This window comes from Lissotriton helveticus, chromosome 6 (genome assembly GCF_964261635.1).
Source record: "Lissotriton helveticus chromosome 6, aLisHel1.1, whole genome shotgun sequence".
Classification (NCBI taxonomy): Eukaryota; Metazoa; Chordata; class Amphibia; order Caudata; family Salamandridae; genus Lissotriton; species Lissotriton helveticus.
The window spans coordinates 1,819,883,649-1,819,911,033 of NC_136067.1; the positions used below are offsets into that span (position 1 = coordinate 1,819,883,649).

Below are 27,385 nucleotides of genomic sequence, written 5' to 3' on the forward strand. Positions count from 1 at the left end.
ATTTACGCGTTTTGGAGCTTCAGCGACAGAAAACCAGTACAGAGGTGGATTTGTGCTCCGAGGAAAGAATTATATATTTATTTTAAAGAAACTACTATTTTGAATTTGTTTGCGGAAAACACCTTCAAATTGGTCAAGTGAGGGTGATTAAAGACCTGGACAGGACCAGAGGAACGTTTTATGCTGTGTTTCTGCTATAAGTTTCATTGTTGCATGCAGGTTTTCCTCTACTCCCTCTCTCTAATTCCTATCCATCTTTCTCTTCCTCGTCTACTCAATCTGTCTTCCTAACAAACTATTTCCTTCTTCTTTCTCTCTCGTCTTCCTCAATCCCTCTCTCCTTCTTGTTATGTTTTTCTCCATCTTATCCTGTCTCGTGCACACTCTCTTTTTCCTATCGTCTTCCTCTGCCCTCTTATTCCTTCACCTCTCTATCTCTCTTTCTGCCTCTTTATAATAACCCTCTTGTTCATTTTCACCCCTCTCTTTCTTGTCCTCAGTATTCTCACACTTTCATAGATTTCTTTAATTTTGCTAATATCTATGCCCCCTTTAACATTACCTATTTCAGATCTTCCGTCTTTCTTCTCTTGTCTTTCTACTTTTTATTTATCACATTGCCTAACCATTTAGTTCTCACATGTACTTTTTTTTTCTTTGACAAACATCAGTTCTGTCACGATCAAATGAGGAGCAGGGGGCAACATATATATTAAGGGCCAGTAACGTGTGAAATGACGAATGGGAATGAGTGCACTACATCTCCCATAGCTCCTAGGGAGGATGTAGTCCTATCTCTCTTTCCTTCTTTCCCCTCCCACATATTCTCCTCAGCCCTGTAACCGGTGCTTGTCACCAGAGTTCACTTGCCGTATCTTCACCAGCTTGTTCCAGAGTTCACTTGCCGTATGATGTACTCGGCGGTTGTACTGTTCTTAGCAGCACGCATTTCCTAGAAGCTGCAGAGCGCGAGGAGCGCTCTCGTTAGGATATTGTTTGTTTTGCCATCCACGAGGCGCATGAAAAACGGAAGCGCCCTTAGAGTACACACACCGTGAGTTACACGGAAATCCTTCGCGCTTGGAAGCGCTTGTCTTTATGATCTGGAGCCAGAAAGAGAAACCACGTCATTGACCACGCTAAACTGCAATTAATTCCGTCACGCTTAAAGGCGATTGTCGTTTGTTTTCAGGACAGCGCGAAGAACGTTAACAGATGTCAGTCTCCTCACGCTTGGGCGCTTGCCAGTTCTAATTACTCTTTGCCTATTTAGTCCTGGAGAATAAATCACGGGAGGTGCACACACACATTACTATAATAGGACATGAAGCACCTTCACAGTCTTGAATAACCGCATTTGAATTCTATACTGTTTTTGAGTAGAAGTGCCATCTTACCTGCATTTGGTGGTATTATTATTTTTTGGGGATGGAAGACATCTACTCGTGTAGCCCCATTGAGCTGTTGAGGGCTCGAATTATTTTTTTTATTTTTTTATTTAGGAAGTTTTGTATAGCGCTAGCCAGACCGCAAGGCGGTGCAAAAAGAGCCAACAAAGCATAGCAAAGTACAATACAGTGCAAAGAGACATTTGAGGTGCACTCTAGGGTGATCCTATCTGATAGTTAAGGAACGATCAAGGAACAGGATTTTGAGCTGACTCTTGAATTTAGGGAAAGAAGGAATAGTTCTGATGTCGGGGGGGGGGGGGGGGGGGGGGGGTATAGAGTTTCAAATTTTGGGTGCATTCCCGGCAAAGGACCGATCCTTGGTTTTTTGTTTTCGAGTTTTTAGTGGGATCAGGAGTAGGGTGTTAGAGCTTCTGAGGTTCCTGTTCTGACCCGCTTTTTTAAGTTTGGATGCCAGATATTCAGGTTTGCCAGTGTGAAGGGCTTTGTGGGTGAGGCAGGCTGTTCTAAAGTTCGCTCGCAATTCTATTGGTAACCATTTGAGTTCTTTTAGTGCCGGAGAGATGTGGTCAAATTTCTTTATTCCAGTGACCATTCTGGCAGCCGCGTTGAGGGTTGTTTTCAGAGGAGCCAGATGTATTTTGGGTATTCCGGAGAGGATTGCATTCCAATAGTCAAGCCTTGATAACACCAGTGCTTGGGTGGCTTGTTTGAGATCACTGGGTGTAATGAAAGATTTTATTTTGCTTAGTAGCTTCAGATTAAGGAAGGCGCTCTTAGCCGAGATCTTGATGTGTTTGGTTAGATCTAGTTTGGAGTCAAGTGTGATGCCTAGTGATTTGACAGAGTCCGCTAGGGAGAGATTCTTATTTAGCGCGTCAATATCTTTTAGCCATTCGATCATTTGTGGGTTCTCTTCTTTGTTCGAGATGAGGAGTAATTCAGTTTTGTCAGGGTTCAGCTTTAGATGGTTGCAAGACAGCCAGCATTGGACTTCCTTTAGTGTTTCGTTGAGTCTGTGAATGTCTTTAGCGGAGGAGATTTCCAGATACATTTGGGTATCATCTGCGTAAAGGTGGAAGGGGATGTTAGCTTTTCTGAGTAGGGTGGAGAGGGGTTCCATGTAGATGTTGAAAAGTTGAGGGGAGAGCACTGAACCTTGTGGAACTCCTCTATTGACTGGATGAAGGTCGGATTCAAAGCTTTACATTTTGATTCTTTGTGAGCGATTCTGCAGGAAAGAGGAGAACCAGTTGAGCACCATATCATCTAGTCCAGCCCTTTCTTTGAGGGCTTTGAGGAGAAGAATATGGTCAACTGTGACGAATGCTTCAGATAGATCGTGGAGAAGGAGGAGGCAGCATTGGTCATGGTCCAGTGATTAGTGTATGTCATCAATTATGTTAAGGATTGCAGTTTCCGTGCTACACCCTTTCCTGAATCCTGACTGATGTGAGTCAAGGAGGTTGGTATTGGTCAAGTGCTGTGTTAGTTGTTGGAGAACACACCTTTCTAGTATTTTGGAAAGGAGAGGAAGATTGGAGACAGGTCTGAAGTTATTTAAGTCATTTGTATCAAGGCAAGGTTTCTTTAGCAATGGAGTGACTTGTCCCACTTTTAGGCAATCTGGGACATTTCCGGTTTGTAAGGAGCTATTAATGATCCTGCACCAAAGTGGGGCTAGGGAGAGTTTCAGTTTTTTGGTTAGCAGAGCAGGAAGGGGGTCAAGGGTATGAGATGAAGGTTTCGAGGTGGAGATAAGTTTGACTATTTCCTCTTCTAGAATGGGCTGGAAGAGTGATCATGGTTTAGAAATTGGTGGTGGAGCGCTACCAAGCACCCCCCCCAGGCTGCTATGGGGTCGTGGAGCGCAATTGATGACCAGAGAGCGCTCGATTTTGGAGACCTTGTCATTGAAGAAGTTGGCGAAGTTGTCGCAAAGTTCTTTGGAGGCCTGTCCGAGGGAGGAATCCGGCTTGGAGGTTTGTTGTTTAATAATACTGAAGAGCTCTTTGGGTCTGTTCTTTGCGTGGTCTAGAGCAGATCGGAAATACATGGATTTCTTGTTCTTGATATGGTTGTTGTACTTCTTCCGGATGGATCTAAGTTTGTCTCTGTGGGAGATAGTAGGCACACTTCTCCATTGTCTTTCTGCAGCTCTTAATTGTCTCCTTTCTTCATTGGTGTCAGAGTCGAACCAGGATCTGGATGGAATGGCTCTGTTCTTTCTTTGTTTCAGTGGTGCTAGTTGGTCGAGGAGCTTTAGCATATTGATGTTGTAGAGTGAGGTAAGATCGGTTGTGGATAGATTTTTGTCGTTAGGAAGGAGTAGCTTTAGCCTATCTTCCATGACTTCCAGGGGAATCTGGGAGACATTTCTCGACCATTTGGGGGGATCCTGCACAGGAGGCAGAGATAGGACTCTTTGATTAATGTGGAATAAGATCATGTGGTGGTCCGACCAGTCCACAGGGAGGATGTTGTCGATTGTAATTGTGTCTTGTTGGGCAATGACGGCCTCCAAGATCGCTCTTTTGTTGTGGGTTTCTTCGGAGCAATGTTGGAAAAGGTTATTGTCACAAAGGAGAGTATTAAGAGATTGGATTAGGGCGTTGTTGGATTCATTCCAACGTAGGTTGAGATCACCCAGAATTATGTGGTTAATGTCTTTGAGTGCGCAGTGGGCAATTAGGTCAGAGAGATGTTCCCCAAAAGTAGGAGTGTTGCCAGGTGGGTGATAAAGAAGGTGACCTAGTAAAGGGCTGTTGTCCTTAAGCTTAATAGAGACCGATTGACATTCAAAGGAGCTATATTCGCAAGGGTCCATTACAGTGATGGAAATATCCTCTTTGTGGATGATGGCTATCCCTCCACCGACCGCGTTGGTCTATTCTGTCTTTATTGATGAGTTTGAAACCCGGGGGCACTAACATGTCGAAGCAAGGTGGGGAGCAATCCTTTAGCCAAGCCTCCGTGATTAATGCAATGTCTAAGTCCTGAGAGAGGATAGCTTCGGCAAGTTCCGTTGCATGCTTGAGGGCAGATCGACAGTTAATGAGCATGCAGTTGGTAGGAATATTGTTTTTGGTCGACTGTTTTTCTAGAGGGGCCCTCGGTATGAAGGTGAGGGCGGGTGGGGGTCTGGTAAGTGTCACAGGTGTGAAATCTCTTCCAAAGCCCGTGATTACTTGAATCTTGGCGTTGGTGGCAGTTGAGGGATGGGAAACATAGGTGGAGGCTAGTTCCTTAGCTTCTTCCTCTGACATTGCTGCTGCAGATCTGAGAGGCCTATTTGATTGGGTCTCCACATCTTTATTAGTGTATGTCTGAGCTTCAGATGTGGTGGATAAAGATCTTGAGGGAGAATGAAGAGGGATCCCCTCGTCAGTTCTAGGGGGCCTTGGCGGTCGTTTCTCGGGAGTAGGTAAGTTTCCAGCACAGAAATTGAGAGTGAAAGAGTCAGTTGAATCGGAGGCCCTGTGTTGGACGTGTCGGGGCTTACGAGTCTTATCAAGATTGGCAAGGATGTCATCTAGGTCACTGCATATAATTTCAAGCTGCCGCTCTAGTAGGGACAACCGGTGCGCCATATTTTCCAAGGCTGGTGATGAGCAGTTTTGGGTAGGGGCACCTCGCGGAAAGGGGGGCCAGATCCCCATTAGGGGTTTAATGCTGGGCAGGTCAACCGGGCTGTTCGTATTAGAAGCCCTAGGTCGGGGGTTAGGTCTTGAGCTCATCCTCCGAGAGTCGGTTGGAGTGATGCCTGGGTCCGTAGACCGGGCTCTAGGGAGGGAGTAGTGATGTTGGCGTGGGCAAGATTGCTGGGGCAGTGGGGCTTGGTCTTCTCTGGTAGATTGATGGGGGTAAGTGGGCTGCTCTCGTGGGAAGCTAGAGTGATGGCGAGGAGGATAAGATAACGGGGGAAGCAGGCTTTGGTCGTCTTTAGAGACCTGAAGGATAGGGTTCCCAGGGACAGCGTGGTGGGGGGAGTTTCTGAGGGGGGGCTGGGGTGTCCCATCAGGAGGGGGGAGGAAGGTATTTCCGACTCCAGCAGAGGGAGGTCGCTCGGGGCATTAGGATGGGGTGGAGCAGGGCGCCGTGACTGTAGGTGTGCTGAGCACAGGGTGGGGAAGAAGGAGTCGAAGGCCTCTAGGTTCTCATTATTGGCCTGTACCAAAACTGTGCCATTTGAGTAAATGGTCACTGAAGATTAGAGGATTAGATTCCTACGTTTTCTGTGCTATTTCCTGGAACTTCGTGTTCTTCCTTATAATAGGATTCAAAACTTACCAGAGGACGGCCTGGTAACAGATAAGTACAATTATTATCTTGGTTCTATTACTAGGAAAATATGAACACTCCTATCACTGAATATTGAAGTGATAGAAACTTTGCTTGATTTCTTTATTTTATTTTTTCCTTTTTTGAGCCTTTTTATTATGATGTACGTGCAGCAGCTGTAAATGTAAGTGTAACACAAGCACAAATTGCATTGATAGACTGTGCAAGTAGGTGTGTGTATTTATGTATGTGTATTATATCTTTATGCAGGAAGCACTGAACAACTAAGAGAGAGAGGTCCGCTCTACTCTGCGTCCGTGCAAGTGTGCACCTTCCATATAGGGGAAAAGGAAAACTAGCTTCTCACATCGCTCCTGCTGTATCCGGCTGATCAGGTTAGTGGTAACCTCTGTTGTGACAGAGTGACAAGCCCACGGATACTTACAGCATGAACGATGGACACCAACACGGTTCTTACTTCCGTGCTGGAAACCCTAACAGCCCTGCGAATGGAAGTTGATGCCTTCCGGGGAGAAAACTTAGAATCAAATAATGAAATGGGCACACTAAGAAGGGAGGTAGCAGGGATGTCCCGTAGCAGCTCTACCAGCACCTGGGGGGCCTCATACATTAGGAACCGGACTTTACCACCCCCTGCCTCACACGATACAACACAGGAACAGGCTGAAGGTGTAGGACCCTCCACAATACAGGTTATTCAGCTTCTTCAGTAGCCCTTGGCTCCCCCTGAGAGATATTTTGGGGATTCAAAAAAGTTTGGAATTTTTTTAGGTCAATGCAAATTACACTTCATGTGCAAACCTGCTGTGTTTCCCGGTGACAGGTCCAACACTGCCTTTGTTATGTCTTACTTGGGTGGGAACGCAGCTAGTTGGTCCTTCCCACTGATTGAGAGGAATGACCCTATATTAATTAGCTTCCCCCGTTTTTGCGATGAAATGCACAAACTCTTTGATAGGAAGGCACACCAGCTTTCCCTAGATGGGGAACTCATTACACTAAGGCAGGGCACGCAGGACCTATTATCATACATAACCACATTCAATAGGCTTATTGTAGAGACAGAGTGGCCTGCTGAAAAACAGACTTCCCTATTCTATCAAGGGCTTCGAGCCGAGTTAAAAGACGTCTTGGCTCAAGTGGTTCATATGCCTGCTAACTGTGATGAACTGGTCGACCTAACGGTACAACTAGACTATCGCCTCCAGGAAAGGAAAGGCGACAAAAACCGTTCGGAATCTCGTTTTTTATACTCTCGTCCAAAGGCTGTAATAGAAGAACATCCGTCAGTCTCAGATGGAACTGAACCAATGCAAATAAGTGGCATACGGGGACCCTTGAGTCAAGAAGAAAGAAACAGAAGACGTACTCAGATGCTATGTTTGTATTGCGGTAAGCCTGGCCACTACATAAAAGATTGTAAATCAAAAACCAAGGCCAACTCAAGAGACAGCAAAGGGCCTAGGAATGTACCGGTGGTGGACTACCTGACTGAAAATTCGGAAAACTAGAATGCTCAAGCAAGACAGAGACCCCTTGTTTGAAGCAAGAAGGAGAAGAGGTCTTTTCAGCAGTGGCTAATACTGTTCAAACATCTGTGGCCCATAAGAACGGGTGTGTCACTTTGGAATTGCCAGGAGTGAAGCCTATTCTGGTTCATGCTCTGCTAGATTCGGGGGCTACAGGCAATTTCATCGATCAGCAATACGCCTATGAATTGGGTATACCATGTATACGTAAAGAAACACCGGAGCCAGTCAGAGCGGTGGACGGAAGTGCCTTAACATCAGAACCCGTACGATTCCACACACATCGTTTGCCAATGCAATTCGGAATGAATCATTTCGAAGTCATCCAATTCGACCTAATAGATGCCCCGAACTTCAAACTAATCCTAGGAATGCCTTGGCTGGCGTTACACGATCTGCTAGTCAAATGGGCAGCCTGTACGGTTGCCATGAATTCCTCTTTTTGCGCGGAAGAACAATAGTTACTTACCTGTAATCTGTGGTTCTCCAGTATTGGTGTCTTTCATAGATTCACATGCCTGAATCATTCCCCGTCGTCAGAGTGGGAGTCCCACGGTATATAAAAAAGCAATAAAATGCCTGTAATAACCAAAAAACCTTGGTAATAACCAACCAAGAAGTAAAGTAGCCCTAAGCTGCAGGAGCGAAAACTCCCACACTCATGCCTATCCTAGCCATTTTGTATAGACCAAACTGCAGCCAATCAGGCGCCAGCACCCACCAGAATGTTCTCCCCAGAGGCTCAGGCTCTCAGATTTTCTCGCACAGGAGTGAAACCAATATAATTGCCTGAGGGAGCCTCTGAGGGGAGGTGGGCGGGTGCATGTGAATCTATGAAAGACATCAATACTGGAGAACCACAGATTACTGGTAAGTAACTATTGTTCTTCTCCAGTATTGGGGTGTCTTTCATAGATTCACATGCCTGAATCAGAGTAGATAGCAGTACAAGAAAAAACATTATGTTCGTAAGACGCCAGTCCCCCGACTTCTTGCGGATTAGGAAAAATCTCGAATAAAAACCTTTCCCTCTTTGATTTTGAGGTACCCTCTTGATTGCTCCTTTCCGAATCATAGAATGTATTTGGGAAAACAGCTCCTTGAGATGAGCTGGAGGTGGTACTTTTGGGGGAGAATTTGGAGGGGTTTTTACGAATTCCAGAATGTGACCCCTGGATACCACATCTAGAACCCATCTGTCCGTGGTAATCTTGGACCAGTTTGAGTATTGTAGGGATATTCTTCCTCCAATTTGCTTCAGGTTGGGTAAAAGTGGTGGCAGGATGATTGTCTCACTTGCTCTTGTTGTTGTCTCTTCCTCGATAAGGGGATTTCCCTTTTGACTGAGAGTAGTTGTTTCTCCTTTGACCATACGTTTGTTGCCGGTATGGTTGGTATCTTAGGTTACCCTGTGAATTGTTGAAGGAACGCTGCTGTGAATAACCTCCTCTGTTAGAGAAATTGCCTCGTCCTCTTGCTCCACGAAAGGAAGATTTACGAAACTGAAGAGATCCCAGGGATCGGGCAGTCTCAGTATCCTTCTTTATGGCTTGTAAAGCCTCATCCACATGTTGTCCAAAAAGGAACTCTCCATCGTAAGCCATGTCCATGATCTTAGACTGGAATTCCAGGCGAAAGGATGTAGATTTTAACCATCCCTGTCTTCTCAGAACAGCTGCACCCGCTAGCTGTCTGAAACCTGTGGCAGCTACGTCCACTGCAGCATCAATAATTTCTGATGAAACACATTCTCCCTCTTGCAAAATCTTCTTGGCTTCAGATCTATCCGGCTCTGAGAGCTTTTCAATATACGGAGATATGTCAGACCACATCTGTCTGTCATACCTCCCAAGGATTGCAAGGGAGTTCGCGACATGAACAGTAGTTGCCGCAATGGTTGAGATCTTCTTTCCTATTGCGTCGAGGCGCCTTCCCTCCCTATCCGGGGGAGCAGTGATTTGTGTAGACAAATTTTTGGCTCTCCTCTGAGCCGCCTGGGCAACCACAGAATCCGTCTTGCCTGGCCGATAAGGCATGCTGGTGACTTATTAGGCGCCCTATACTTTTTATCCACCGAGGTAGAACTGCAGGTAAAGAATTTGGTGTCGCCATTACTTTTAGCCCTTCCTTCCAGATAAAATCAATAATAGGGATGGACCAACTTTGTCTTTGCGGTAAGTCTTTAAAATCATACAAAAAACACTCATCTTGCTTAGCTTCCATTGTGATGAGGAACCTCTTTGTTGCCCTGCTCATGATTTGGTGGAAGGTTGCAATGTCCACCGGCGGAGAATCCGCCGTAGGTTGGGCAACTGAAGAAGGAGTTTGTGCCTGATACTCATCCCACTCCGACGATACTGACTTGTCGTCTACTTCGCCCTCTTCTCGTTCTTCTTCCGAAGAATTATCATCCTGCACATGATGAGATGGCCCTGGCGAAGAAGTTATCGTAGGCTGCATCTCCGTAGTCGGCAGCGGAGAAACTGGTCTTGGAGGCCTTAGTGTTGCTGTAGATGTTCTTGGCACCGGCGTAGAGAAGTGAGAATCACCTGTTTCTGAAGGTGGAAAACAACGATAATAATCGCTTAGCATATATTGCAGATTATGCAATAGGTCCAGCGGCATTTGTGTAGCAGGTGTAGACACAGGAGCCCGACCAGAAGGTTCAAGGAATTGTTCTTCCTCATCTTGTTCTTCATCCTGAAGTTTTATAAGCAGCTCAGATGGGCTTCTGGCTGCACGGAAAGTGTCATCTTCATAGGATTCCTCTTCCTCAGAATCCAGTAATTTTTCTGGTAATTTCAATGGAGACAGCGTTGTCAAAGATGAACCACGCTTTTCCAAGAGTGACGCTGTGGTAGACGGAGAAGGCAGAGGTATTGCGGCTGGCTTGGATGACCAAACTTGCAACTCCGTACAGGATGACAGTGGGGGCGTCGACGATGCCACCGTCGACGGCGTCACACCTGTATCAGGTTGAGAATCGAGAATCTTCGTCGACGGTATGTCCGTCGACGGTAACATTGTCGTCGACGATGACGTCGTCGACGGGGGTGTCTTCTTCTTCGTTGACGATGACGTCGTCGACGGAAGCGTCTTCTTCGTCGACGATGACGTCGTCGACGGAAGCGTCTTCTTCGTCGACGACGATATTTTCTTCGTCGACGAGGTCGGCGGCGGTAGCTTCGTCGACGGGGGTGTCGTCGACAGTAGGGATAACTTCGTCGACAGCAAGATGTTCGTCGACGTTCGAGTCGACGACGTAGTACCCATCTACGGTACCTTCAAAATTCTCATCGATGGAGGAACGTCGATGGTAGATGGCACTATTTTCGACGACGAGATAGGTCGAACTTGGACATGAACCAGCGTCAATGGTGAAGAGGCTGTAGACATCACCATAGCTAGTTTTGGTAAGGAGAAAGTCACCGTAGATCTTGAAAAGGTGGCCACATGCAGAGATGGCGACGGTGAAGCTGCATTTGACGCTGAAGTGGTCAAAGGAGCAGTCTGAGGCAACATTTTATGGGAAGCTGTCTTGGAAGTTGTAGATTTTCCAGCTTTCTTTGAGGGCGTAATAGGGCCAGATTTGACAGGTGGAGAAGCCTTTTTTGAAGTAGAAGGCACGCCAGAATCCTCAGAGGATTGGGCCTTTCTCAACACCTTCGCCCCAGGAGAAGCTAACCCAACCTCAGCTCTCCTCTTCCTAGAGGATATAGAAGACCCCGAGGCGATGCTCCCTACCTCAGAAACGGGGTTATCTTGGTCCTTAATCCTCTGGAGCCACAGGAGAAGACGACCCTGTCTGTCCCGGAGGGTTTTCGGAGGAAAAGTCCTGCAGATTTTACACTCCTTTGCCTCATGATCTGGATACAGATAATATATACATTTCTTGTGAGGATCCTCCTTGAACAGCCTCAGCTTTCCACAGGAATCACAAGTCCTAAAAAGGGATTTTGAAGTAGACATCTTTAGAAGGTAAAAAACCAACCAAAGTAAGAAGAAACTGAGCAGAGCTCAGGGAGACTCCCTTCACACGACGTGCGGTAGAAAATCTGAGAGCCTGAGCCTCTGGGGAGAACATTCTGGTGGGTGTTGGCGTCTGATTGGCTCCAGTTTGGTCTGTACAAAATGACTAGGATAGTCATGAGTGTGGGAGTTTTTGCTCCTGTAGCTTAGGGCTACTTTACTTCCTGGTTGGTTATTACCAAGGTTTTTTGGTTATTACAGGCATTTTATTGCTTTTTTATATACCGTGAGACTCCCACTCCGACGACGGGGAATGATTCAGGCATGTGAATCTATGAAAGACACCCCAATACTGGAGAACATCCGGAGCAGTAAATTAGTATCTACCCAGACAAAAAGCGCCGCTGAATTATTAGCTAGAGCTTGCAGTACTCAGATCGTATGTAGTGTTTCTACGTTACCACAGGAATATTCACACTATAAAACAGTGTTTGACGAAATAGAAGCTAGCAAATTGCCTCCCCATAGGGACTATGATTGCGTGATAGACCTGGAGCCTGGCGCTAGCATTCCCTGCAGTCGCATCTATGCTTTAACAGAGGCAGAAATCCTCTATCTGCAGCAATATCTGGAAAAATTGTTATCATCTGGCTTTATTCGTCCCTCGTCTTCACCGGCATCCTCGCCCCTGTTTTTCATACCGAAACGTGAAGGAGGCTTGAGGGCGTGCATCAACTATAGGGCGATTAACAGAGTAACTAAGAAGAACAGATATCCTCTGCCCGAATACCTGTTCTATTGGATCAGCTAAAAGGATCCATAATCTTTACCAAGTTGGATCTTATGGGAGCCTACCATCTGGTCCGCATGCGGCGGGGGGGATGAATGGAAAACGGCCTTCCGCACCAAGTTTGGGCTGTATGAATATCAAGTAATGCCCTTTGGTCTTTGTAAAGCCCCCGCCGCATTCCAATATTTTATGGATGAAGTATTGAGAGGATTGTTGGATGTCTCTTGTATCGTGTACATCGATGATATTTTAATCCACTCCGCTTCCCTTGAGGATCACGTACATCACGTTGCTGCAGTATTGGAACGCCTGCAACAGCATTCCCTCTACGCTAAACTTGAAAAATGTCTTTTTCACACTACAGAAGTGGAATTCCTTGGATACATCATCGGACCCAGTGGGATTTTTATGGACAAGAAGAAAGACAGATGCTATCACCCGTTGGGAATCACCCTCTAGTGTTAAATCCTTACAAAGCTTCCTAGGCTTCGCTAATTTTTATAGGAGGTTCATCAGAGACTTCTCCAAGATTATACAACCTATGACACACCTGCTACGTAAAGCAGCCACTTTTCGTTGGAATGACGCAGCAGAAAAGGCGTTTCAAACGCTAAAAGCCTGTTTCACCAGTGCACCGATTCTACTGATCCCAGTCAACCTTTTGTGATGGAAACAGACGCCTCATGTTACGCAGTAGAAGGAATCCTTTCGCAAAGACATCCAGAAACAGGACAGCTTCATCCAGTAGCCTTCATTTCCAAGAAACTGTCTTCCAGCGAGGTGAATTATAGCATTACCAACCAGGAATTGTTGGCCATAAAAAGGGCATGAGAAGAGTTGAGACACCATCTTATGGGAGACCATCATACGGTAGAAATATACACGGACCACCGGAACCTACTCTTCTTGAAAAGTGCCAGAGCCTTGACACATTGACAACTTTGTTGGTCTTTTTTCTTTGCGGACTATGATTTTATAATCAAATATAGGACCTGGACCACAGAATGGGAAAGTGGATGCACTATCAAGACCCATGCCCTTGCCAGAAGCCGATTTAGCCCCTGCAAACGACCCTCCCGTTATCCTCCAGAAGTCCTTGTTTCCAGCCGAAATAACAGCTGTGATGACTACGTCTGCCTTTTTGGAGGAAGTGAGGAAACAACTTGAGACTCTAGATGCGCATGATTGGGTCTTTCACGATCCTCAACATCGTTCCAAGATAAAGAACTTGCTATTTTATGATAAAAGACTGAATATCCCAGATAGTCGTTTACAACAAGTCCTGCAATGGACTCATGACTCGTCCTTGGCTGGACATTGGGGAAAGCAAAAAACCCTACAGATCATGAATCGATATTTCTGGTGGGAGTCCCTGAAGGTAGACACCGAAAAATATGTCTCAGCCTGTGCTCTTTGTGCTCAAACCAAGGCCCAACATCAGCGACCCAGTGCTTTACTCAGAACCATACCGCTACCTCCTGCACCATGTCACACTGTATCTATGGACTTCATTGTGGAGATGCCCCCCAGTTTGGGTTACAACACTATACTTGTAGTCATAGATCATTTGACAAAGATGGGACACTTCATAGCATTAACTAAACTACCTACATCAGGAGAATTGCCCATTACCTTCCTGCAAAACATAGTGAGATTGCACGGATTACCTTCAGTTCTCGTTACAGACAGAGGAACGCAATTCACATCCAAATTTTGGAAAGCTCTATGTGATGTTATGAAAATCGATGCCAGGTTATCTACAAGCTATAATCCCCAGACGGATGGGAAAACAGAAAGGTTGAACCAAACCTTGGAACAGTACTTAAGATGTTTTACCTTGTAACACGGAGAAGAATGGAGAACACTTTTATGGACAGCGGAGTTTGCATATACCAACGCTGAACATTCCTCTTTGGGCTGCTCTCCCTTCTATTGCCTTCAAGGTTATCATGCTAACATGCTACCGTTTGAACACCCTGTTACATCAACACACCCCACTATACAAGAACATCATGCACACCTCAAATCAGTGCTCCTGAATGCTAAAACACATCTCGATGCATCTAGAGCTCAGGATAAGCAAAATGCTTACAAGAAAAGGACTCAGGAGCCTTCTTATAAAGTGGGGGGTAAGGTGTGGTTAAACACGAAACATTTTAAGTTTAAAGGGAACACTCGGTTACTACCCAAGTTTGTAGGCCCCTATGCCATCCACAGTATAATCAACCCCATGGCCATGAAGCTTATCATACCTACATCATGGCACATCCACCCTGTGTTCCATGTTTCCCTGTTGAAGCCCTGTCTCCCAGGTGCGAGATTGGCAACAAACCGTTCCCTGTGGAGATTGATGGGGAGGAGGAATACGAAGTACAGAGCATATTGGATTCTAAACACATTCAAGGAAGGCTACACTATCGTATCGCATGGAAAGGGTATGGCCCCGAGGAGCGATCATGGGAACCAAGGGCCAACCTCCATTGTCCTGGTCTCCTCAGGCGTTTCCATTCACGATTTCCATCTAAACCTGGTGGCCCGCCGAGGCGTCGGGCATGGGGAGGGGGTTCTGTCACGATCAAATGAGGAGCAGGGGGCAACATATATATTAATGGCCAGTAAAGTGTGAAATGACGAATGGGAATGAGTGCACTACATCTCCCATAACTCCTAGGGAGGATGTAGTCCTATCTCTCTCTTTCCTTCTTTCCCCTCCTACATATTCTCCTCAGCCCTGGAACCAGTGCTTGTCACCTGTGTTCCAGAGTTCACTTGTGGTATGATGTAGTCGGCGGTTGTACTGTTCTTAGCCGTACGCATTTCCTAGAAGCTGCAGAGCGCGAGGAGCGTTCTCGTTAGGATATTGTTTGTTTTGCCATCCACGAGCTGCGAGAAAAACGGAAGCCTCCTTAGAGTACACACGCCGTGCGTTACACAGAAATCTTTCGCGCTTGGAAGCGCTTGTCTTCACGATCTGGAGCCAGAAAGAGAAACCATGTCATTGACCACGCTAAACTGAAATCAATTGCGTCACGCTTAAAGGCGCTTGTCGTTTGTTTTCAGGACAGCGCGAAGAGCATTAACAGATGTCAGGTTCCTCACGCTTGGGCGCTTGCCAGTTCTAATTACTCTTTGCCTATTTAGTCCTGGAGAATAAATCACGGGAGGTGCATACACACATTACTATAAAAGGACAGAAGCACTTTCACAGTCTTGAATAACCGCATTTGGATTCTATATTGTTTTTTGCGCAGTAGCGCCTTCTTACCTGCATTTGGTGGTATTATTTATTTTATTTTTTGGGATGGAAGACATCTACTCGTGTAGCCCCATTGAGCTGTTGAGGGCTCGGATTAGATTCCTATGTTTTCTCTATTTCCTGGAACTTCGTGTTCTTCCTTATACTAGGATTCAAGACTTACCAGAGGGCAGCCTGGTAACAGATAAGTACAATTATTATCTGGTTCCTCGCTTGGTTCTATGACTATGAAAATATGAACACTCCTATCACTGAATATTGAAGTGATAGAAACTTTGCTAGATTTCTTTATTTTATTTTTTCCTTTTTTGAGCCTTTTTATTATGATGTACGTGTAGCAGCTGTAAATGTAAGTGTAACTAAAGCACATATTACATTGATAGAGTGTGCAAGTAGGTGTGTGTATTTATGTATATGTATTATATCTTTCTTCAGAAAGCACTGAACAACTAAGAGAGAGAGAGGTCCGCTCTACTCTGCATCCGTGCAAGTGTGCACCTATTGACTGTTGCAACTTTATTGTTTCCTTTGTCCCTTTTCTCCCCTTCCCCAATTGTGGCGTTGCCTGGTGAGTGTGCTATTACTCTCAGGTGGTTCCATATAGGGGAAAAGGAAAACTAGCTTCTCACATCGCTCCTGCTGTATCCGGCTGATCAGGTTAGTGGTAACCTCTGTTGTGACAAGTTCACAAATTGTTTCTCAGTCAGTTTTCACTTTCTCCCCTTCACTCCTTTGCTTTTTCACCCTGGTTTCCATGTAATTTCACCTTTCCCATATATTCATTTCTCTCTGTTTTGCATGTTCTCTGTCGCCCTTTCTCTTCTTCCTCTTTCTCTCCTCTATTTATCTCTTTCCACTCTTCCTCTCACCATTTTCCCACTCTGCTTTTTCTTTTCCTCTCTGCTGTTCTTTTTTCTCTCCGCCTCGTCTTCTGCCTTCTCTCTTTCTTTAACATTCACCCAGGCACTAAACCTCTACTTCTTTAAATGTCTCCAGTGGTCACTCTCATTCTAACACGCACTATCTGTCCCCTCTCTAACAGTTTCACTGATTGTCTCTCTCTAGCTTCTTCTGTCTCTCTCTTTCAATCACATATACATGCACACATACTATTGGTCTTTCTCTCTCTATTGTTTTTCTTTCTTTATCACCGTTTGTCCTTCTTTTGGGTATCATTCTTTCTATTCTATTGCTCTCCTCTCATATCAACTCATTCTGTCTTTCTCACACACTCTTTCTGCTCATCTGGGGTTCATTCTGCACTTTGTGCAAAAACTACCTAGCCCTAGCTGTCTTGCTGTCTTTCTATTCTGTGCAGCTCTCACCCCTATTTATCTACCATGCCACAAATTCCACTCCACAAATCCACTCCACACAACACAATTCCACAGGAGCCTCTTTTACTGCAAGCCTTCCTTCTCGTAAGCAAGGACTATAAGTACAAAGTGCATGTTTACGTACCGCTTGCAGGTTTTTAAAACACATAAATAAAAGGCATTGTAATTTATAATGCCAATAGCTCAAACTCTAAAAAATGAGAGACATATTGCATTGCAAATGCTTGTTTTAGTATTGATAGCCTTCACAAAAAAATGTAGAATTATCTTGCATACGAGCTGATGTTTGCCATTTTGGCTCCACATGGAGACATGAATGAATTGTGAAAAGCCAGAGGGAAGCCATATGTGAAAGGCTCCCACCAGAAGAGGTGACAAAAGCTGCTACATGAAAATACATTTCTCTATAAAACAGGCAGAGCATTATGAAAGCTTTTCTATTGCACAGTCAGAACATCGCCCAGAGAAAGGTGATGGGCAGTACAGGTGCATTAATATCAACATAGTTGTTGATGGAAAGCCACAAAGATTGAACAGGCAATCCCTTTTAAGTTCATATTAAAAACAATAGATTTCTCAGGTACAGCGCACGCGCCGTGCAGGCGAAACCTAAAAATGAATATGACTTTGTGTAATGTAACTGTGCTCATGTAAAGTGCTCCAATACGAGTCCGAATAAACTACAAAAAATATTAATGCATGTATGCAAAGGATGCTTAGAGGAGCAGAGGCATATTTCAATGTTAGAGAAGGCAGTCCAGCCTTTGCTTGGGTTGCGCTTTTTGTGGAGTGGAAGGTTCATGCCACAAACAGATCATAAACAGTTTAAGGCAGTGTTTTAGGGTAAGGGACTGAATGCTATGTCAGTTAGAATCTACATACGAGTCAAGGATTCACATTCATGCAACTGGCCAGGAGGATAATATGGAAGCAGTGCAAGATGTGTCTTCTGTGTGATGTGTTACATTTTTTGCTGTATCAGAAATGAAGAGCATTTGCAGTGGTACAGTGAATTTACTTCAACAGGGTACTGCAGTTGTGCACGCTTTCCGGCACAATTCCACAGTTTGTTTGGCAAAGTGTTCAAGGTCGAATTCAAATTGGCTAAAGTGTTGGAGGTGAAACTGGATGGATCCAACCACTTGATAATCTTGCTCTTCCGGGGATACAATTGTGTTAAGGGGTGTGATGGGCTAAAGAGCAGGACATTGCACTTGTGATGAATAGTATTAATCAGAGATTTTTGATCAGCAGTCTTAAAAAAACTAAGAAGGAACAAATCTTTTAGAACACACCAGAAACGAGTCTCAACTTGAATCTTACCATTGCATCGTCAAGCAGCAACAATCTGTATTTATTTAACATAGCTTGCGTCTTTTGAAGAAGGTGAGATGCAACACTTTCAAATTCATTGTCCACTAGAAAGACAAAAAGAGAATGGTACTTTAAAATTCAGGGCATTTTTTAAACAACACAAAATTATTTCATATTGATCAAACGTTATAACTGGGGTCTCAAATTTTGGGGTTTGCTATAGAAAGTGCCATTTGAATCTTCGCTCATGGCCCGCTCACCAGAATTAGAACAAAATATAAGGAAAAACAAACTTGGTCCAGTTTGAATCTAATTTGTTTGTTTAAAAGTTGTACTTTTTTTTTTTAGATAACCACAACGGGAGGTGTTATTTGAACTGGGGGAGTGCAGCTAGGCTTCACAGGAGACAGATCGGGTCGTTTTCAGCCGTCCTCCCGCGAGTCGGCCGTGGATTGAGGAAGGGTTTTATACATACCCTAAAACGCCAATCTGAGTCATAATTTTGGAGATAAGGTTAAAGTGCACATCTTGTTAATGGTGCACTTTTATATACCAGACAAAGTTCAACACTGCTTGGACTTATAAGGTGCAATTAAATCCTGATCTGGGATTCTCTCTCCCTTGAAGACGATGTGAATGGGAAGACTTCGACCATCTATTTTATTTATATTTGTACACAAAGTGCTTACAGCAGCAGTGATAACAACGTTTGCTCGACACTACATGACCTGCCGAACCTCCCATGAGGTTCTATTCCCATCTCGCCCTGAAGAAGTCCCATCTAGGACGAAACGCGTCGGCTGTTCTTTCTTGCAATTGGAACAATAAAAAGGATTTTTCTTAAAACTTGGACATCATTTCCAGTGTCTTTATAACAAGCTTGTGATTTAGTTCTCACACTTCTTACTTATGGTGCACCTGTGCTTATGAATTAAAACAACGGGAGGTGTTATCAACATAAGTGGTCCATTTGGTTGTGAACTGGTTCCGAAACTGAAGTTACATAGAATATGTGGATCACATGGGTTGGCCTTGTTTATGCCTCCCCTCGTAAATTTTGCAGTTCAAAAACCAACACTCCCGGTTTACAAAACTTGATGTGGAAAATCTTGTTATTTTCTGTCTACCTTTAGGTGTTAGGGTGCTCAAATGTACCCCATGACTCATGCTTGTATTATTTGTTTTTGTCGTGTTTTTATGAACACTGCTAAAATAAAAGCACGCCGTATCATGACTCGGAGAGGCAATGTGCAGAAAGTGGGCCTCGCAGGAGGCATCAGGGCTGCGTTTTATTAAAGCTCCAACTTCCAAACTGCAACATGTTTCTCCTCCATTTACTACACCAAATAGTATTCCCCATTGTTTGACTTACTACTTTCAATAAAATTTCCCTAGTTGAAAGAAGCACTTTTAGCAAGATAACTTCACAAAGATAGTTTTAAGCTGTAACAAACGAAAACATTAAGGAAATCCAAGGTTAGTGTTATCTTTTTTATATTTCTACCATAACCCTACATGTAGAAAGAGTACAGACAACAGACAGACGCGTAGACAAACATATATGGTATAGTGGATAGGTATTAATACAGGCAAGGGTCCTTTTTAAGTAAGCAAAATGAGGGACTAGGGAATAAGACAAATCAGGGACCAACAGAAATATAAGGGCAAAGACAAAAGGGCAGGCGTCCCTGTAATTAATGCCTATCATTACCAGTGGTGGCTCTTTTTCAGTGGCTCCAGGGTGCAGCCCCCCTGCCACCTGTTAGGCCTAACATTGCCTATCCCCGAGTTCCGACACAGAGCATTATTTATTTTAGCAACGTTCATGAAGAACAAGTTACTTACCTTCGGTAATGCCTTATCTGGTAGAGACTATCTAGCTGCAGATTCCTTACCTTAGAATTATCCCCAGGCATCAGATCGGATCTGGAACTTTTCAGTGAGTAGTACCCCTGCACAGGGGTAGGTAGCATCAATCGGTTTCATGTGACGTCCTCAGCGCCAGAAGTAACGTGCACAGCGCCTATATAGGCACCATCCCAGTGCGCTGACATCAGGTTTTTTTTGCCACTTTCCACACAAGTAGCGCGGAGCCACGAAGAACACTGACGATTGGTGCGGAAAATTAAGGTACTGAAAGGACTATGTTCTATCCCTAGAAATCCATTCAAAAAGTGGGACGGATGGGTGGTTAGGTAAGGAATCTGCAGCTAGATAGAGTCTCTACCAAATAAGGCATTACCGAAGGTAATTAACTTCTTCATCTGATAGAGACTTCCTTACCTTAGAATAGATACCCAAGCAATACCGCCCCGGAGGTGGGTCTTCAAAGCTATTTCACTCTAGAAAGTCCTGCAGGAACGAACAAGCAAAGTGCTCGTCCTAATGGAGCGGACTGTCCAGGCAGTAATGCTTTGTGAGTGTGTGTACAGAAGCCAGAGTTGCTGCATGGCATATATCCAGGACCAGAACTCCAAATACTAATGCAGTGGTCACAGCCTTAGCTCTGGAGGAATGAGGACGCACACCCTCAGGGGGTTGCTTCTTGGCCAATGTGTAGCAGATCTTAATGCAGAGCACGATCCATAAGGAGATGGTCCAGTTCTGCACAGCCTTTCCCTTCTTCGCTCCGACTTACCCTACGAAGAGATGGTTGTCCACCGGAATTCTTTTGTGCGTTAAAGGGAGAATGACAGCGCTCTTTTTAGGTCCAGTCGGTAAAGTCGCTCCTCTTGCTTAGAGGGATGTTGAGGAGTGTAAAAGGTGGGCAGGGTGATGGACTAGCCTACATGAAAAGGAGTTCAACTTTCGTCCGAAAGGAAGCCGGAGTGCAAAGAACCAGCTTGTCTGGGTAGATGTGCACACCATGCCACAAATATGCCCCAGCAGCAGGAGTACACAGTCTTGTTAGAGAGACACTTGGTTGCCAAGATACCATTGCAGACTTCGGGCAGAAGGCAAAAGTGGACAACTGTTCCTGCTCAATCTCAATGCATGAAGGTGGAGTGTTGACAGGTTCGGGTGGAGAACCCTGACCCTTATGCTGCATCAGAAGATCCTCCCAAAGGGGCAGCCTGATTGGAGGTCCGATGGCCATGCTCAACAACTCGGATACCAAACTCCCCAAACCCAGATCGGAGCCAGAAGGAAGACTTGGGCCCAGTCATAACCAATGTCCCCTCTAATTTATCTCCTCTGTGTGCTGCAGTGCAAGATCTTTGTGCGCTTCAGGCAAGGCTTTGTGCACCAAGCATGCCAGTGCAGCACTTGAGTATATAAATCTCTGGCAATTACCACTCCAAGCCTTTGTTTACAATGAGAGCGAAAACAGTATTTCACAAATATAGCTCCATTTAATAGTCTTGAGACAGTTTTGCAATGTAGATCCAGATCATCATGACATGATTTGTTTACTCTAGTGGTGCCTGCACAACAAGTTTAAAAAAGGACAGGACTCAGAAGGTAGCCCCATAATAAGATTTTATTGAATATTCTCAATTGGAGAGTTGCTCATTTTGCGGGGGAATGTTGGGAGACAATACAAGGGTATATACATTTAGCAAGTTGACAAATACATAGCATCTTAACATGTTGATGTTCCACCTAACAATTTGTGTCCCTGCTAAGAGGCGGTCTGTAAAATGTGCACATCCAGGACAAACAGACTGTGGCAAAGGGTTGCTCAGACAGGTCAAGGGCTGATACGAGATGTGTGACATGCCAACTTCTTACACAGGTCCTGGCCCTTCTTCCACCGCTGATAACCTTTACCAAGCTCAACTTTAATACTCAAAAGGTAGGCTTTTGTCCTGATCAGCATGTTCAATTGATTCGCCTCCTGACTTTTTCTCAATTTAGACTTCATAGTTTTTATGAGGCTGAATCCACAATGGGGAAAAGTAAGTGCAGGTACTCAACCCACTGAACTGTGGAACAGAGGTGGAGCCAGGGGCATATCTAAGGGCGCGTAGCGAACACAATCATTTAATGACTCTTCTTTCTCAGTCCTCCTCTTCTAATCATTTTATAGTCAGATACATTTTGTATCCATTCATTATGCCATTCCTATTAACTACTCCTTTATCCCCTAGGTTTACATTTTGCCTTTTCCTTTTTTGTATTTTATTAGGTTTTGCCTGGCGAAAACGATGCGAAAGCATCGTTTCGCTAGGCGAAAACCTAATGAGTATAGTATGGGGCTGGGAATCCGCCCCACTCTCTCATTGGCTAGCTCCATAAATGGAGGCTAGCCATTGGGAGACGGCTCTGTCCGTCAATCCCGGACCAGATTCGGGGGCGTTCCCGAGAATTTTTGGCTTTTGGCGACGTCACGCTACGTCAGCCAAGAGCCAATTCTCGGGAACGCCCCCGAATCTGGTCCGGCATTGACTGCACCCAGAAGACGTCCATTGCTTTTCGTTTTAGGGCTGACTTCTGTGCAGTATTGCTTTAGGCCACTGGGTGGCACTGCAGCGCTTCTGTTTGGCAAGTCCCGGCAGGAAAGAGCAAGCTGCATGAACGTATGAGGCTGTCATGTTAAATGTGAGACCTAGGCTGGAAACATGCTTTCTTCCGAACATGATGTCGAGCCCAGCTAGATCGGTTCTCTGTAATGCAACATGTGACAAGCTGCTTCATGGCGCTTTTGTGTGCTCGTCGGAGTTATTTATCGTGTCTTATCAGCATGTTTATAGCACTTTCTGCCACTTGTATGACTGCATAGTGCTTACTCCATGTGCCTCTTTGCAGACAGCCTCAATGTGCTTTTCTCTGGTAGAGGAGTTGTTTGGTGTACCTTATGCTCCCGGAAGGCAGCTGCTTCAAGGCGCTTGCCACTTGTGTTGGACTGGTGCTGAGTGCCATATATGTGAGAATGGCTGAGTGAACATAGCAGGGAAAGATGCAGCAGAAGAGGGTTGGGGCAGCAGGGTGAAAGGTACAGGATGGGGCGGGGGCACGCACAGGATAGCGCGGAGAGGAGTTACAGGCAGCGCGAGGAAAGCTGCGTGATGTGAGACAGGGAGAAGGCGTGCGTTTTCAGAAATGGATGGGGCTGCTGTTGAGTCCTGAACATTTCTCGATCGTTTCCCCCTCCACTGTTCCTCTTTTGAAAGCCTATCGAAGATCTCTTGTACAGCACCTAGAAGCCACGGGCGTTGCTATGCTTCTAAGAAGTGGTACCTCTGGGCGCTATAAATACCACGAGCAAAACAAATAGAAATAAAGTGCTGTGAGGCGGTCGTGAGGTGACGCGCCGCGCTGTGCAAGAAGCAGTGACTAAATGAATGCTGGCCAGCCTGGGTGGTATGGGGTGAACTGGGGTTAACACTGCCCCTCTCATGCCAGGGCAGTCACTCCTCGCCTTCAGTCATTACTGTGACTTCCCCCATCCCCTTCTCTTAGCTCCGTCATTCTCTCCCCCCCCCTTGGCTAATAACTATCTCTCTTCGTGCTTCCTTCCACTGCAGCACCTCTCTCACTTCTCCTCCCTCCCGTCTCTTCTTCCTCTGCCCAGCCATCTGCACCCCACCCCCCTTTCTACTGCCCCCCCTCGATCCAATCACCCTTTTTTTAATGCTTTCTTCTACCCCCCCCCCCCCCCCCCCCCACTTGGTTGATGGCTCGGCGAAGTCATGCGTGTACCGACTGCGGGGATCTGTGTTAGACCCCATGGCCACAGGCTGAAATCCGTGCGGGGCAGCTCGGTTCATCAGCCGCCCAATGTCGATACCTCCTCTATAATTCATCAGACACTGCACCGCCCTCACTGCTCAACACACACATCACTGAACTCAAATCCCGTGTGTTCGTATAAGACCATGTATTGGAAACGTGCTTTTTATGTCTTAAGTCAACTCATGGTCGACTTGCACCTGGTGTTTTTTTCATACCTGCCTATATAAAGCGCTTCGAATACCCGCAGTGATGTCAGTGGTATAGTAAATACAAATACATTCTTACAATGAGCGCCGTTGAGTGGGATTAGAATAAGCATCTGTTAGGCAGCGCCAAGATACCCAGGGGTGAACATGTGCTTTACAAATGTTACCTTTACTCCTCCCTGCCCCTACAATATTACTCACACTCACCCCTTTGATACGCTTCTTTTCTATCCCCAGCATTCAATCAGTCAACTTATGAAGCACACTTTACACCCACCTCTTACACCCTCATTGTGTTTATATCTTCTGTACTCTCCTAACCCAATGTCTGACCTCGACCCATCCCCTCCAAGCTCACACCCCTTTACCCCTCCTTGAACCGTCTCCTCTGACTCGTTCCTTTACTCTGTCTGCTAGATCCACTCTTTCTTTTTATTTTCCCTTACTACTCCCTCTGCTCCTATGTCTTCTGCTTTTAGTTCCTCCCGATGCTCCTTAGCCCCCCCCTTTCTGCTTTCTCATTCTTTCGCCTTTCTTTCCATAATTCCTAAATTGTTTTCTTAATCCTTCCTTACCCCGGCCAGCCCCCCTTCACCACCTGCTTCCGCCTTCTTTACCCACTGTAGTAATTTTCTCTTCACCATGTTTTCTTTACTTTTTTGAGTCCCTGCTCCCCCCCCCCTTCTTTACACACACCTCCCCTTGCCCCTCCTTCTGTGCTCTCCCGCTCCACGCGGTGCACTCTACCTGCCCGCCCCTCCCTCCTCGGCAGGGGTGCCCTCGGGGGAGGGGTCCCTGCCAGGCTGTGGTGATCCGGGGGTGCCCAGTCCCGCCGGTGATGCTTCATTGAGCTGTAATGAACGTGGCACTGCGCCCCACCCGTGCCTGCACGCACCAGGGTGGGCGTGGCCTCACTTCCCAGGTGTATTGTTGTGGTGACAATGCACGGAAGTGGCTCCTGCGGGAGTGGAGAATGGTAAACTGTGCGTGTAGGGATGGGGGCGTAGTGATCAGCCCCCTGTGATCACCCAGACATCCCGGGCATGTGTGGTGTAAACTTGGCGGGGGGGGGGGGGGTGGGGGGAGATGTAGAGGTAGAGGTACCTCCCCGCCCCCTCTGATAACCCAGGCAGCCTGGCATGTTTTTTTTTTTCCAAACCGGGGTTGGGTGGGGAGGGGGTTGATGTAGTGACCCCTCCCCGCCCTCTGATAGCTCTGCAGGTCTGGCCTGGTGTTTGTTTGCCTGCCAGGTGTGTGGATCACATTACAGCCGCAGTGACTTGTCTCCCGCGGGCAGGCTGGGAGCCTGTCTCACACCCAAGGCCTATTCTGGGGGAGGGGTGGGGTGGACGCTAATACCGACTGCCACAGGTCCCTACCTATGCAGCACCAAGCCACCCCCATTCCGTCCCGGCTGCCGCCACTCCCAGTCCTACTGCACCACCCCCACTACCTTGTTTCCCCTGTCCCAATCTTATCTTACTGCACACCCCCAGTCCTTCCCCCTTACTGCCCTGTCCTCTCCCAGCCTGCCCTCTCCCAGCCTGCCCTCTCCCAGCCTGCCCTCTCGCAGCCTGCCCTCTCGCAGCCTGTCCTCTCGCATCATGTCCTCTCCTAGCCTGCCCACTCCCAGCCTGCCCACTCCCAGCCTGCCCACTCCCAGCCTGCCCTCTCCCAGCCTGCCCTCTCCCAGCCTGTCCTCTCCCAGCCTGTCCTCTCCCAGCCTGTCCTCTCCCAGCCTGCCCACTCCCAGCCTGCCCACTCCCAGCCTGCCCACTCCCAGCCTGCCCTCTCGCAGCCTGCCCTCTCGCAGCCTGCCCTCTCGCAGCCTGCCCTCTCGCAGCCTGCCCTCTCGCAGCCTGTCCTCTCGCAGCCTGTCCTCTCCCGGCCTGTCCTCTCCCGGCCTGCCCACTCCCAGCCTGCCCTCTCCCAGCCTGTCCCCTCCCAGCCTGTCCCCTCCCTGCCCTTTCCCAGCCTGTCCTCTTCCAGCCTGTCCACTTCCAGCCTGTCCACTTCCAGCCTGCCCTCTCCCAGCCTGTCCCCTCCATGACCTTTCCCAGCCTGTCCTCTCCCAGCTTGTCCACTTCCAGCCTGCCCTCTCCCAACCTGCCCTCTCCCAGCCTGTCCCCTCCCTGCCCTCTCCCAGCCTGCCCTCTCCCAGCCTGTCCCCTCCCTGCCCTCTCCCAGCCTGTCCTCTCCCTGCCTGTTGTCGTGTCCCGGCGGCAGCAGGCAGCAGGCAAGAGCGTGCACTGCGTCCCCGAAGTAACAGCCCTAAAGCAAGCAAGAAGTACGCCCCCCCTCCCACCAATCCCTGTTAGGTAGTGGAAACTGTCCAAACTGAGGTGCAGACAGCCCCTCTCACCTTTCGGCCTGGTACCACTGCACCAGCCGCACTACTTCCCTACTGACCGTTCTCCACTTCAGCCCCGTCTAAATTACAATTCCTGCTTGTGACCCTTTTGCCTGCTTGTGCTTGTTTTCGTGACCCTGTTGCCTGCTTGTGCCTCCGTGTGTCCCTGTTGCCTGCTTGTGCCTCCGTGTGCCCCTGTTGCCTGCTTGTGCCTCCGTTTTCGTGCCCCTGTTGCCTGCTTGTGCCTCCGTTTTCGTGCCCCTGTCGCCTGCTTGTGCCTCAGTTTTCGTGCCCATGTCGCCTGCTTGTGCCTCCGCGTGCCCCTGTCGCCTGCTTGTGCCTCCGTGTGCCCCTGTCGCCTGCTTGTGCCTCCGTGTGCCCCTGTTGCCTGCTTGTGCCTCCGTGTGCCCCTGTTGCCTGCTTGTGCCTCCGTTTTCGTGCCCCTGTTGCCTGCTTGTGCCTCCGTGTGCCCCTGTTGCCTGCTTGTGCCTCCGTGTGCCCCTGTTGCCTGCTTGTGCCTCCGTGTGCCCCTGTTGCCTGCTTGTGCTGTGTTGGGTGTGTGTGGAAGGCTCTGTGTGGGTGTGTGGAGGGCTCTGTGTGGCTGTGTGTGTGGGGGGCTTTGTGTGGCTGTGTGTGTGGGGGGCTCTGTGTGGCTGTGTGTGTGGGGGGCGCTGTGTGGCTGTGTGTGTGGGGGGCTCTGTGTGGGGGGGCTCTGTGTGTGTTTGTGTGTGTCATTTGCGAGAGATAAAGCTAGTGGCATTGTAAATGACAATGCCATTTATTTATGTTAAAAAAAAAAACATAAATAAAAATAATGTCAAGAGCAATGCCAATAGCTCTAACTTTAACAAAGGCAAAACCATTGCATTGTAAATGATTGTTATATTTCTCTCCACTGTGTTCCTCCACCCCTTCTTTTTCACTATTCTCTCTTACCACTTTCTGCTTTCACTTTCTCCATGCCTCTCTCCACTCTTTGCTTCTCTTTCTTCTCATTTCTCTGTTGCTTTGTCTTTGATTATTTTTTTCCCTTGTCTTTATACCCCCATCTTCCTTAACCCTTATAACGTTATCACTACATACATTATTCTGATCCTCTTTACCCCTTTCCCCTTTATTTCTCCCTGTACAGGTGTGCTGAACTAATGGGTGATACAGTGGTCCTGTTGCCCTGATGAAATTACCACAAAATTCTCTGGCAATGAAACATGTTTGTTGCTCATAAGTAGCTCTGGTTTTAATCCCTT

General features: G+C 46.8%; 1 protein-coding gene across 4 annotated transcripts in view; it reads right to left on the bottom strand.

Annotated features, from left to right (window-relative positions):
- Window positions 1-27,385, bottom strand: part of BICRAL (BICRA like chromatin remodeling complex associated protein) — an 883,634-nt gene that overhangs the window by 240,034 nt on the left and 616,215 nt on the right. For all 4 annotated transcript variants that reach the window (XM_078649712.1, XM_078649709.1, XM_078649710.1 and 1 more), the window contains one exon: window positions 17,916-18,010. In XM_078649712.1, coding sequence (XP_078505838.1) covers window positions 17,916-18,010 — 95 coding nt within the window. The remainder of the gene's footprint in view (window positions 1-17,915; window positions 18,011-27,385) is intronic.